Consider the following 13979-nt stretch of genomic DNA (forward strand, 5'->3'; position numbering starts at 1 on the left):
GTTTGTAGATTTTTTTTTTTTTACGTCTTCATCATGCAGAGTAATTCAATTTTGAATGAGTTATACATGACAAGTTAGATATAAATGGAAGTGGATATTATGTGTAAAGGTTTTCTTGGGCTTGATATTGACAGACATACGAAACAATATTTTTGCGCATTTCCACATTTGTGCGCTTCACTTCGTGCCTGACTTGTTTCCCGAATAGTTGGCTTTGTTTGTTTGCTTTACAAGCAGCTTTCTTGCAACTCATGCAACATGCATTACAGCTAATTAGCCAGTATCTAGAGCGGGGCATTGCGCTATAATTTTAGTATCCACGTGGTTATACAGCAGATAATTCATTGGCATGAATAAACAAGATTGAGATTGGTGTTTATATTACGCATGAGAGTTGTTAGGTAATTGCAGACATGAGTGAGGTAAGAAATAATGTTTTCGAGATTATGTTAAAGTTTCAGGAGGTAAATGGTTAATGGCGAAGGACTGTTAGGAATGACTGGTATCAAAGCATATGATACGGAGGGGGTGTACCTGTGTATGCTGTCGGGCCTCTCTAATGATGAAGGGTGACATGGCACAGCAACTTACCCCTTGTTGTGCTGTGGGCTTAATGTTCGGTGTCAGGCTGGGAAGAGCGAAGGGGAATGAATGTTTGGTGAATGTGAGCATGTTCTTGATCCAGCCACCTTTCACTGAGGTGGCATGGCTTTGGTATTTTGATAGATAGATAGATAAGAGAGTTGTTGCTTACAGAAAAAGTTTTTGCACTACTAAATATTAACTTATGTATATATACTTATGAAACCACTGTCATCCTTAACAAAAAAAATAGTGTTTTCTTCAGCTACTTTCATCCTCTTCTAGTAAAAAAACAAAACAAAAAAAACAGAGCTATAGTCCGGAAAAGACGGTTGTTATTTTTGTCCTAGTGTGACGTCGCACTACAGCAACCCATGCTTTTCTGTGATATATATCATGAACATGTGGCACTTATCCAAAATTCAGACTGTTCTGCCTTGGGGGAGGTACATTTCATTTTGATGTCAGTCTCAGCCCCTTTCTTGTGGCCAATACCCAGACATATTTCACTCATCCAACTCCAGAAACTTCCCCATAACAAACTATTTTTTGTACTATAAAAAACTCCTATTCTAAGCCAAGAATTGTATTATTTGCGGCAAACTAGTATTGACTCCTAAGTCAAAAACTAACAGTGTGTTATTGTACTCTAAAAACAAGCTATATCAGCTTCTTTGTCCAAAGACTAATGTTATTTTCTTCTTTGCCATTAACTAACTATGTATTCTTTGACAAAAATAGTTGTTATCTTCTACGCAAAAACAAGCGTTGTCTTCTTTTAAACCAAAACTAGGTGTTTTTTTTGTTGTTTTGCCAAAATTAACGGGGGTTTTTTGCTCAGAAAAAAAGCTTAATAATCCTCTGCGTTGATAAAGTGTTGTTTTTTTTTTTACCAAATTTGAAAAATGTCCTCTTCTATGCAAAAAGTGTCATCATCTACACCATCAGCTAGCATTTTCTTTGTTGCCGAGAGTTAGCGTAGACGTTTTCCATGCTGAAATCCAGCAGTGTCTTTTTTTGTCTGAAAAGTTTAATTATCTTCTACCTCAAAAAGTAGCATTTTTTTCTTTGCTGAAAATGGACAATATATTAATCAACGCAAAAAACAAATGCTGTCTTCTTCTCTACAATTAACCGGCATTTTCTTAATTGTGTAAAACTTTCTTCTTTTGATCTGACAACAAGCTTAATCCTCTTCTATGCCAAGAATGAGAATTGTCTCCTTTGCCAAAAATTAATAATTGTTTTCCTCTATGCAAAAAACAAGCATTTTATATTTCACAAACAACTAGTGTTTTTTTCCATTTGCGACATTTTGTGTATCGTCGTCACCAAAGTTAGCATTGACTGCTTCTTTGCCAAAACCTAGTTGTGAATACTTTTGCTTTGAAAACAAGGTTATTGACATTCTGCACCCAAAATATGTGTTTATCTCTTTGCCAAGAACTAAAAATATATTCTTCAAAAAACAAGCATCTTCTTCTTCATCAACAACTAGACTTTTCTTTGTCGCTGAAAACTACCTTTGTCATGTATGCCAAAAGCCAGCATTGTCCCCCTTACAAAAAAACAAGGACTTTTTCTATGTCCATAAACACCATCATTTTCCTCTGTGTGTAAAAAAATGACCTTTGATCGAGTTTTATTCGTTCCAGTGCGAAGTCGCTTAGATATTTATTCTGTTCAGGGTGTCCCCTGCCCACTGCCCGATGATTGCTGGGATGGGCTCCAGCACCCCCGCGACCCTATTGAGGATAAGCGGGATAGCTAATGAGATGAGATGAGATATCAGGAACATCGGGCACTACTCCAAAATTTAGATAGTTTGGCCCTGGGGGAGGTAGCATTTATTTCGATGTCCGTCGCAGCCTCATTCATGTGGCCAATCAACGAACATATTTCACTCATCCCTCTCCAGAGACTCCTCTCTACTCACGCTCGTATAAGTCCACCTGTTCTCCTCCGACATTCTTCTTCCTAGCCGAGCGATGGTAAGACATTACTTTACAAGTCAGGAGTGAGATCTAGAGGAATAATTGAGAGTCCGATTGTAGGATGCGATGCTAAGCCATGATAGCACCTGTGTTCGCTCTCCCACTTTTCCCGGAGGACGCCTGTCACCGTGGAAGCGTTCAACTGTTTTATCGCTCTCCCATGGCTCCGTTAGGGTCTTTTTTATTTTATTTTTTTGAGTTCTTCTCTCTCCGGGTCTTTTAAAATGTGTCCGAGAATGAGGAGGCAAATTCCTAAGAGCATTAAGGAATGTAGGCTGGAGACAAAATAAGTCTCCTTCTGAAAGGTTCTCTTTTGTACTCCCTGCTGCCATGCTTGGCTAAATTTGACCCATTCGAGAATCACATCGATCTTTTTTGTTCCCTATGAATGCTTCAGCAGACCTTAAAACAGAAAATTGAACGGCAGACGCTATTACACTAATTCCTTTGAGTTGGACTGTTATTGTCGGTTTTCAAAAAATTAACACTTTGTTACTGTTCCTTTATCTCTCTCTCTCTCTCATCTATAATTTATACACACACACACACACACACACACACACACACACACACACACACACACACACACACACACACACACACACACACACACAAACTAGCATGTATAGGGCTTGCATAACAGCAACTAGTAAAGTATCATGAATTAGGATAGCATGCTACAAGTACAATGTGTACATATTGGATTTGCATGTATAGTACTAGTATAACACAGCAACCGATATCATTTAAATTGCTGAGAATTAGCACATATGAGGAAAGAGTGCTACAAGTAGTATGTAGAGAAATGGTGTTCGCATGCATGATCATATAATAGTGTATAAATAAGTATCGTAGTTATATTAGCATCCATGTGACTAACATTACAAAGTAGTAAGCAACATAGAAACCGATGGCATTAGCATGTATTGTAATAGCATGCTATAAGTAACATGTGATCACTATGTTGTGATGACGTCTAAATTTGGGCGATCCATGTGCAGCTGTTTTTTTACTTGGGGGTGAGTTTATGAATGGGAGTGATGTATGGTGTGATCATGAAATAGCAACCAATAATATATTAGCTGATAGTGTTCTAATAATGCTCTGATAAGGTTATCCTGACGTTCCACTGATGGTATTAGCATGTAGAGGGATGGTATGAAACAGCAAGAAACAAACTTTGCAGATTGAGTTGCAGTAAATGTATAGGCTAGCCCTGCATAGCATTTAGTGTGACTGTATTAGCATCTATGAGAATCATGAGATATGGAATAAGTACCCTATAAACATAGCATGTGTGACAAAAGCATTATGTAGCGACTAACATAATGTAGCAACCAGTAGCATTTAAACCTCTGATATAGGCACATGAGAATAGCATGCTACAAAAAGCGTGCAAACCAGGTTTTAGCTGATCACATATAACAGCTAGCAATACACTTTGTGACCTGGAGCGGGATGGGCGCCACCAGGCTGTACTTGCCCAAGACACACCTTAGGAAACGGTGCCCCTACGACCTTTGTAATAAAGGCATACAACCAACCAACCGATATACTTTATAAACAGATTGAGGTCCAGTAAATGTATAAGGTTCGAATGACATAACATGTGTTGTGATGGTATCAGCATGTATGAGGATCACAAGATATAGGACAAAGTAGCTTATAAACAGATAGCATGTGTGACTAACACATGATGCAACTTCAAGTAGTATATAAGCAAGGGTAGTGGAATACATATTGTGGACTCTTATCAGATCTATTAGTTTATACAGTCTTAGTATTACATAGCAACAAGAATCATATGGGCTTGCCGGCGTTACTGGAGCTATCAGCTAAATCATCTACTAACTGTTATTTCATATATATATTAGAAAATTAAATAATGACATTAAAGTATTTTAGTGGACATTGACGTGACAAAAAGTAGCTCTTGAACTTTTAGCACTAGCATTTATATTGCTGGCATGACATTACAAACAATAACACATAAGCAGATCATATTGGCATGGATGAAAATAGCTTTAAACAGCAAGTAGCATATGAACAAATGCATGACGTAAGGTGGCATCTGAACTTATAGTATTAGCATTTATGAGGCTAGCATGATGTAGTAAAGGATAAGATAAAAGCAAATGGGATTAGCATGTATGACAAAAAAAAGCAAGTTGCATGTAAAAAGATGCTCTTATTGTATATTAACAACAGGTAGAATTTTAGCTTATAGGAGCATGAATGCAAATAGCATGACATCACAACAATTAACATTTCATTTGATATGATAAATAATGTATAATATAAACTTGTATGAGGACAACATAAAATCATTTGGTATTTGGCAAGTTAGCATATATTTTATTAATTGGAAGAAGGCAAGCCATCTGTTCAAATGGGAAAATATGGTCAGCTTTGTACGTTGCCCAGTGAATAAAAGTGTTTATTTTAGGGCAAGAATTTAGCTGGGAATAAACCCAGACAACAAATGTTTGTATCACATCTTGTTGAAAATGTGCTTTTCGTGAACGTTTTTTTTCAGCAATGTCTGCATGGGAATGCCGCATTTGCATCCCTTCCATTTTGTCCTCAACATGATTTATCAACATGATAAACGAGAAGCGACCATGTCCCCATCGTCCTGTCTTATTGACCGCGTTTGTCACCGGACGCTTACGCTACACGTTCCGATAATGGATCAGCATTAACTTTTGGTGTCACCGTCATTTATTAAGTGTTTCCTTTGAATGTTTGTCCCGCCTCCCTTCAGGCCATGGTGGAGACGGTAAATAATTTGCTGCAGCCAAGAGCGCAGACGGCGTGGAGAGAACTGTCCACCAGCGAGCAGTTGCACTCGGCTACGCTGCTTCTAGACACGGTGGAGACGGGCGCTTTTATGCTAGCTGACAACCTCCTTAAGACTGACACTGTGCAGGAGAGCACCGACAACATCCGTGAGTGGATTTTCTTTTTCTCTGCACAAAATCTCCTGAATGCAATGAAAGTAAAAGTAAGACCGAGCCCAAAGAATAAATCCAGCCCAACCCCACCTGCAGGTATTAAAGCCCGAACCTGCCCGAGCTGAATCATTTCATTTGATTTGAGGGACCGAACCCAAAGCAAATCCGAATTTTCATATTTCATTCGTTTGAACTCGAGAGGAGGAAGGAAGGGGAATTTTGGCGGACTCCGTTCCCTGCCGCTTACTCCCATCTCTGTGCACACAAATCCTGGCCCAAAGTCATGATCACAGCCTTATGTTTTTAAATTCCGCACACCACCTTTAATTTGTAGTTAAACGTATTTTATCATGTTTTTAGCATAGTTTTTAATTGTACTCTGTTAAAAAAATCCTACTTGAAATCACCAAAATGTTTTGCAAAAAAAATTAAAAAATAAAAACAAATCTAGTTTAATCTAGTCTATTATTTTTTTGCTTACTCTTATTACTCCTATTACTCTTGTTTTTTTATTTTTAACTAGCTACATTGAAAACATTTTTATTTGATAACAATAAATATAATAAAACTTTTTATAGTTGTATACTTTGTAACAATTCATTTGAAAAATATGTATATCCACAAAAAGAACAACAACATTAACCATTACATTTAAAATTTTACTAAAATGTATGATGCATTTTTAAAAATGGTATTAATGTATTCTTACTAATTACTATTAATGCATATTTTTTTCAGTGCATTTTTTCATATTCCATTTTTGAGATATTTTTACTTGAGTATTAACTTTCATATTTACCCTTTTAAATTGTTGAATATTAACATAGTGTTATTTTTTTTAATCACTTAGTTATCCATTAAAGAAAAAATAAATCTCTTAATTGAATCTAATAGGTACCATCCCTCCCAAAATGTGATTTAGTGTAAGCGCCTCATTAAGATCCTGTATTATGTGATAAGTACTCTTTGTATTCCACTGTTTCATTGTGCTTTCCTGCATTTAATGAGAAAACAGCTCTACCTAAATGTGAGGTGTTTAATTTTAGCACTTGAAACGTGTCAACATTATTAGAATTGAAACGACGAACAGTTGTTTAAGAATACGTGTCACTTTGATACTCTGCGCCCCCGAGCTGCAGAATCAAATTCAATCCTGAAAAAACATTTTTTAATTGCTTTTCACGCTGATTATCACATTTGCTTAAAAAGAATTTGTGACGTCTTCCTGAATTTGCCAGATGCATGTGCTACACTGAATGGGGCGGGAGGCGGTTGGCATTTTTTAACCGAGGGCGGGGGTAGGATGATGAGCTTCTGTGAGATACTTTTACTCTGCTGAAATAGAGCGAACACGTCAGAGGAGAAAAGGGACCTTGGGAATTAATTTCTGAAGGACACCTATTTTTTATATATATGATTCAAAAGTATTTATGTGATTATTGTTTTTAATTTATTGTTTTCTGTATACATATATACACTTATACGCACACATATGTCCAAAGACATGCATTTCAGGTGGATTGGCCGGTCCAAATTGTCCCTAGGTGTGAATGAGCGAGCGAGTTGTCTGTCCCTGTGTGCCCTGCGATTGGCTGGCAACCAGTTCAGGGTGTCCCCTGCCCACTGCCCGACGATTGCTGGTATGGGCTCCAGCACCCCCGTGACCCTACTGAGGATAAGCGGTGCAGCTAATGAGATGAGATATATACACACACACTCACACATCACACAAACATACATATATACACATAAATACATATATACACACACACATACACACATATATATATATATATATATATATATATATATATATATATATATATATATATATATATATATACATATATATATATAAATATATATATATTTACATACAGGACAGCACGGCTGCGCAGTGGTTAGCGCATGTGCGGCACAGTTCATGTCTTGGGAACCTCCTGCGTGGGTTCAAATCCAGCTCCAGACTTCCTGTGCGGAGTTTGTATGTTCTCCCCGTGCTTGCGTGGGTTTCCTCCGGGCACTCTATTTATTCTTCTTACAAATGCATGCTCTTTTCTTAATTTAGGGAAACATATTGACAAGAGACAGGCATTTCCACACGAGGGCAGATTTATTTCCTTTATTTTATTATTAAGTGAATTCCATCGAATTTTGCCGAATTATTGTCGAATTAGTCTAATTAGTTTTCGTCGAGCCTTGTTCCCGTTTGTCTCTCTTGTTTCTTCCGTGTTCCGTCATTTTGACACGTCGGGGCATCGGCCCCTCCCATGGGGCGTGGTTTTTCCTCCCCTGGGGCGGGCCAGGTGCCAACATCACCTCCTCCTCGCCGGAAGACGCCCCCACGTATAGAGGGCTCACAACAAGAAAGCTTATCAGAAACCTCATATCCTTTTCCCGCGTCAACCCTTGTCCTCGTTCTTGTTTTTATGTAAACATAGTTCTTGTCCAGGCCACACTGACCCCAAACCCTGAATCCCTGTGAAAAATCCCCACTGCATCCAGCAAAATTGAATTTGTATTAATATTAAATCCCTTATAGTCAATCAAATAAAATAAAAAATCCTTTAGCACTTAAGAGCCTTCTTTCAGAACTCAATGGAATTGTGGAAAACAACACTCGAGGCCAATGCAAAGCCAAAATTAACATCAAACGAGGCATATACTAAGGAGATGCGCTATTGCTGTTTTGATTAGGCCTGAACCCCCCTCAGTCAAATCATCTCAAAAAGCGGTTACGGGTACTCATTTCTGTAGTTGGACAACTATACATGGATGACATTAAGCTGTACATGGAGTGAGTGAGAAATAGACCGACTGATCCACACCACCAGAATCTACAGCCATAAATTAGGGATGCCATTTGGATTAGAGAAGTGTGGCCACGTGGCATGCATGTACAAATGAAGATCAAACCCAATATGTAGACTGTGCAATTATGGCCCTGAAATAGTCTAGCACAGGTGTAAGGAACCTATGGCTCTTGAGCCCTATCTGGCTCCTTCCGTGAGTACATATGGCTCAAATATAGAATAGATCCTGCACAATGTATTGTGATATACGGAGCTGATTGTCACACATGCTAAGCCAAGACAATATTACGGGGTTCAGTCATATTTTCAAAACTTCACTACAGTTTACAGTCAACGTGTCACACCGACCTACCCCATTTTGGTTGTGAATCGGTAAATACGTATTTATATGTAAGCTCATTAAACCATCTATTTTTATTGTTTTTATGATAAAAAGCCACATAACAATTTTTAAACACTGAAGTTCTTGCAAAGCACCTAGAGCAATTTGATTGGGTGAGCAGTAGGAATGTTTGGAACTATACACAGGGCACGAACACTCCTTCACCTCCTTGTCCAGTGTCGTCTGCACTAAAGGTAAATACATTAGTTTTCTCGTTTGCAGTATTTTGTGACATTTTAACAAAATAACTTTGCTCGCACCTTGTTTCGAAACCAATAATTAAATAAAAAATGACAGACAAAATGAGCCTTAACATTCTTAAGTTACTCCGGGGGGAGACAAGTTTTAAGTGGTATTTTTGTATTTATGTGCGACACAGGCTCTGACATTATTATTATTCTGGAGGTTTTATAAAATGATCAAACAACACACAGTGAAATGAAATGTGCTGGAAAGTGAGCATTTTTCTGCAGAGTGGGTTTGGCGGTTTTGTTGAACGTTGTCTTACAAAAATAACTTGGCTTTTATGGCACTTTGGGTCAAAAAGGCTTCCCGACCCCTGGTCGTTTCCATTGTGGCAAAGGGTAAAATGCTAGCTTGATCAGCAAACATCGAGAGGCTCACTCAAGTGGCTGGGACAGTATAGGGGAACATCTCCAGTCATTATGAGATAGAAGTAACAAAATCCGTGTGGTTCATACCACAGAAGGTTGTTGAGAACAACAGGGCCAAGATGCTGTAGGACTTCATGTTCCAGACTGACAAGTATCTCCTGGCTATCCATTCCATAGTGGACAAAGAGCAGAGAAGGGTAGTGATAATAGATGTGTCGATAGCAGCTGACACCAACACTGGAAATACACAAAAAACAAGGAAAAGTACCAGGCCACAAAAAGCTACGAAGAACCTATTTGGTAAAAACAAACTTGCTGCATATAATCAATAAGTGCGGGGGATCAGGCCAATGAGGTAAAACTGTGTATATGAGCAACTTTTCTCACTGCTACTCATCGACGGCTTGACTGGAACAAGACTTGGTGATTTGTATCTGGCTCATTCGTCTTCGTTTCATCCTTACCCGCAACATGGAGTGTCATCCTTGTCTTCCCCTCCTCCGGCCCTCCCTTTTACCCTCTCCGCCACCCTCTAGCGGTTTGATCTTGCGCATGACATCAACTCCCTCCCGCTGCGAACTTGGCGCGTTACAACATCAGAGGTAAAAAGGAGGAGCAAAAAGAGAAAAACCAAGGCAGGGAAGGCCAGCAATGAAGATGCCAGGAGTGCCTGCTTCAAGCTGATGGCGGCGATATGTCAAAGAGAGTTTTGCTTTCATATGGCCAAGTGCTGAAATCACAGCTATTCAACTAATGTGCTTCTAAAGTTTAGCTTTACCCACTTTAACTAAAATAGGTTCTGTTCCTGGAGACTGGATTTTTTTTTCCCCCGCTTAGCAAACACTTAGATGTAGGCGATGTACCGTTTTTGAGCCAAGGAACATTTTTTCCTTTCATTAGAAAATAGTAAGGCACAGCGCCCATAGAAAATGGTAAAAATGGCTTTTGTGAGCTCCAATTTAATTTCTTTAATTGATCTGGATGTCAATATGAAGTCGCCTTGAAGAGGAATATTTTTTTGACCCTCATGTAGCTTATGAGCCGCATTGAAAAACGTACACCTTTTTAAGTACCGTATTTTCTGGAGTATACGTCTCTTTTTCCCATAGTTTGGCTGGGGGTGTGACTTATACTCCAGTGAAACGTATTAAAATTTTTAACACATTATTGTTTCATTAAGTTTTACATTTTTATTACTGGGACTGTACATCACTACATGTGTTATTTTCACACTAAACCACAACAGGGCACTCTAGGCCTGTGTTGATGATTTTAACCTTGCACTGTTGTGTGGGGGAGATTTTACAAAGTGGAAAGAGGAAGAGAAGCGGCTAAATTACTCGTAATATGTTACATCATTACTGACGAGCATGACTCAGATATGCACGTGTGTGTTACGTTAGTATACTGTGTTCTCTATTTTATTTTAGTTTTAAATTGTCTTTCAATTTGACATATATGTTTTTGGTGTTGGATTTTATCAAATACATTTCCCACAAAATTGCGCCTTATTTGCCAAAGGTTTTTTCTTTCTTAATTATGCATTCTTTGATTGATGCGACTTATACTCTGGAGAGACCTATAGTCTGGGAAATACGGCACATGTTAAGACAGACTTTTGTTTTTTTTTTAATTGATAAAGTAGGCTAAGATGTAGTTGTCAATATGAAGTTGTCTTGAATAGTATTTTCCACACTATAAGGCGCACATAAAATTGGATTATTTTTTTTTAAAAGCTGACTATGCGCCTTATAATCCGGTGCGCCTTATGTATGGATCAATATTGAATTGCAAGGTCTTGCAACTAAGAGAAGCAGCCACCGACTCCATTTTTCGCGTAGAAGAAGAAGCGCGCTGTGCATACTGGGAAATATTAAACAAAGATTCTCTTTTATTTGTGCGTTTGTATAAAGACCCTGAAATGGCTCCTATTAAGAGACACGCTTACAACGCAGAGTTTAAACTCAAGGCGATCAGTCACGCAGTAGAACACGGAAATAGAGCAGCAGCGAGAGAGTTCAAAATTAATTAATCGATGGTGCGGAAGTGGAGGAAGCAGGAGGATGAGAGGTTTACGTTTTACATTTTACAGTTATTATGTTATTGCTTTATTGTTATTGTTTTGCACTTGTTATTGTTTTTGCACATTACGAGTGTCACTATATTGCGATTGCACTAACTTTTAATTTACCATAACAGTATCAGACGTTTTTTTGCGTGTTCACTAAATGGAGGAAAAGTAAAATGTTACGCCTTGCTGTAGTTCAAAGATGTTAAAGATGTGTCACGAAAATGCTTTACCTCAGAGAAAATAATAAAACAGCTGTTTATTCATTTTGGGAGTAAATGGAGTTGTGGAAAGTTTGTTTGTTGTCTATTAATAAAGTTTGACTGACCTATCTGACTGTTTTGTTGACATTCCCTTTAGTGCGGCACCATCTAATGGTTGCATAACGTAACTACAGCCTCTACAATAGCCAAGTCAAGTCAAGTCACATTTATTTATATAGCCCTTAATCACAAAAAATGTCTCGAAGGACTGCACAGGATTACAATTACAAAATTGCACAATTACCTGATCTTAAACCAGCATGTACTATAGCGCCTTATAATGCGGTGCGCCTTATGTATGGAAAAAAGTTTTAAAATATATCATTCATTGAAGGTGCGCGTTATAACAAACACAGTGCGCCTTATAGTGCGAAAAATCCGGTAGTTTGCTCAGCTGACATAGCTAATGAGCTGCACTGCAAAAAATATCTTACCCGATTTGCAGAAGATTTTGCTCATTTAGAGTGCAATTTATAGTTTAGTAGACACCCAAAATATAGAAGACAAGAAGACAATGAACAGTTGAGGACTGTACAAAAAACCCTCACAATGCAAAATTACAAACCGGTTCTAAAAGCCCTCGCCTGACCCCTTTATTTTCATTAAATCTTCTAGGTTACAAAAGACAGATTCACACTAAAAGGTGTGACATTGATCTAAACAGTGCATTATAGTCAGTATAATGAAAAATGGAGAGGTATAATAGTCAAAATATCAAAAATGCTCTCCTATTCGTCTCCTTTGCAGGGTTCCACGAAACTTAGTTTAATTTAGAAACCTGTACTACCTGTAATTGAGTAGAGATTGTTTATATATATATGTATATATATATATATATATATATATATATATATATATATATATATATATATATATATATATATATATATATATGTGTATATATATATTCTATAATTTAAGATGTTATTTTCCTTTATCCACAAAGATTGCAGTCTACCACCACGATAAAAGTACAAAGCAAATTACAATCTACCTACTAATATGGAAGAATATTCCAGTTACTCTCAAGACCACTAAAAGATCAACTTTTTGTGAATCATTATTACATTGTTGGCTCCAAAAGAATAAATTCGACATTTTACTCATGGCACTCTAAAGAATCACCTAATTTCCCAAATTACTTAAAATAGGAAATCATCTTTTAGTGTGCTTATTCCTCTTTTTTTTTTCTTTTTTTTTTTTTACCACTAATCCTCCCTCCTAGCTAATCCAGTGGGCAGATCCGTCGCGATTATCTCTTCTTTTTATTCATAACCGAGCCTTTGCCGACTTTCTCTCCCTTCGGAGTCTTTTACAGAATTTGAATGACGCATTGCAGGAAAAAAACTCACAAAGCGTGTGACACTCTGGTAAAAGGCAAAGGAATTAATTATTAGCGATGGAGGGAGAGCAGTATGAACGGATAACATGGCGGTGTCAACACGTGATAACGATAAGGAAAGAGTGCGGCGGATTGTCATGACGAGGATGCTTTAATTAGCGTTGAGGCACAGCATGTTTTGAGATCACGCTGAGACAAGTATGGATCTCAGTGTTAAAGCTTCAGTGAGAAAACAAAAGATCACAGGCTCCCTGCTAACGTTGAGCTTTATTTGAGGACTTGCAAAGGTTTGTTCCATATAAACTCAACATTGTGTGACTTGGATGTCTATGTATTTACAAGAAAAAGTCAAAAATAGTTGCCTTATAGAACTTTTTACAGCCTACGTCATGCCTGATGTCACAGTCAAAGCTGGAGGCAAAGGAATACTTGTGCTTGTCAGAAGTCAGAGGAAAAGAAAAAGTCGTACCAGCTAGTTGTCATAATGTTCTCGGTTTGTGTGCCAGAATTGGAGAAAAAAATGTTAGTGATCTTGAATTAAAGTTTTACAGGAACCTAGTGGACACTCCTGATGAATGAAAAATAAAACAGTTGCGGTTTAAATGAATTGTAGAAAAAGATTGGGTCACCTCCTATTTGCATCTAAGTTCTTGCGTTGGAATCATCAAATGGGAAAGAACAAGAGTAGAAAAATACTTTCCTTCAACAATTGCTATACAAATAAAGATACATTTCTTTATCCACAGACGCCTTTTCCTCTTATCTCGCCCCATCCAACCCACTTGTATCGAAATCCTTCGGCTAAACTTTCATCTTTTAGAACCCCTCTGCCCTCCCCTGCTAACCCCAACCTTCCCTCTACACCTATTTCCATCCAATATGTCCTTGCATCAACCAGTCCAGGGTGTCCCCTGCCCACTGCACGTGGGTGCTGGGACGCCAGCGACCCTACTGAAGTTAGCAGTGC

The 13979-nt window shown here is 38.0% G+C and overlaps 1 protein-coding gene across 9 annotated transcripts in view; it reads left to right on the forward strand.

Annotated features, from left to right (window-relative positions):
* Positions 1-13979, forward strand: part of adgrl3.1 (adhesion G protein-coupled receptor L3.1) — a 385181-nt gene that overhangs the window by 279554 nt on the left and 91648 nt on the right. For all 9 annotated transcript variants that reach the window (XM_088342694.1, XM_088342696.1, XM_088342697.1 and 6 more), the window contains exon 12: positions 5341-5524. In XM_088342694.1, coding sequence (XP_088198820.1) covers positions 5341-5524 — 184 coding nt within the window. The remainder of the gene's footprint in view (positions 1-5340; positions 5525-13979) is intronic.

The sequence above is a fragment of the Urocampus carinirostris genome, chromosome 8 (genome assembly GCF_059441175.1).
Source record: "Urocampus carinirostris isolate Australia breed hairy pipefish chromosome 8, RoL_Ucar_1.0, whole genome shotgun sequence".
In the NCBI taxonomy this organism is placed as follows: Eukaryota; Metazoa; Chordata; class Actinopteri; order Syngnathiformes; family Syngnathidae; genus Urocampus; species Urocampus carinirostris.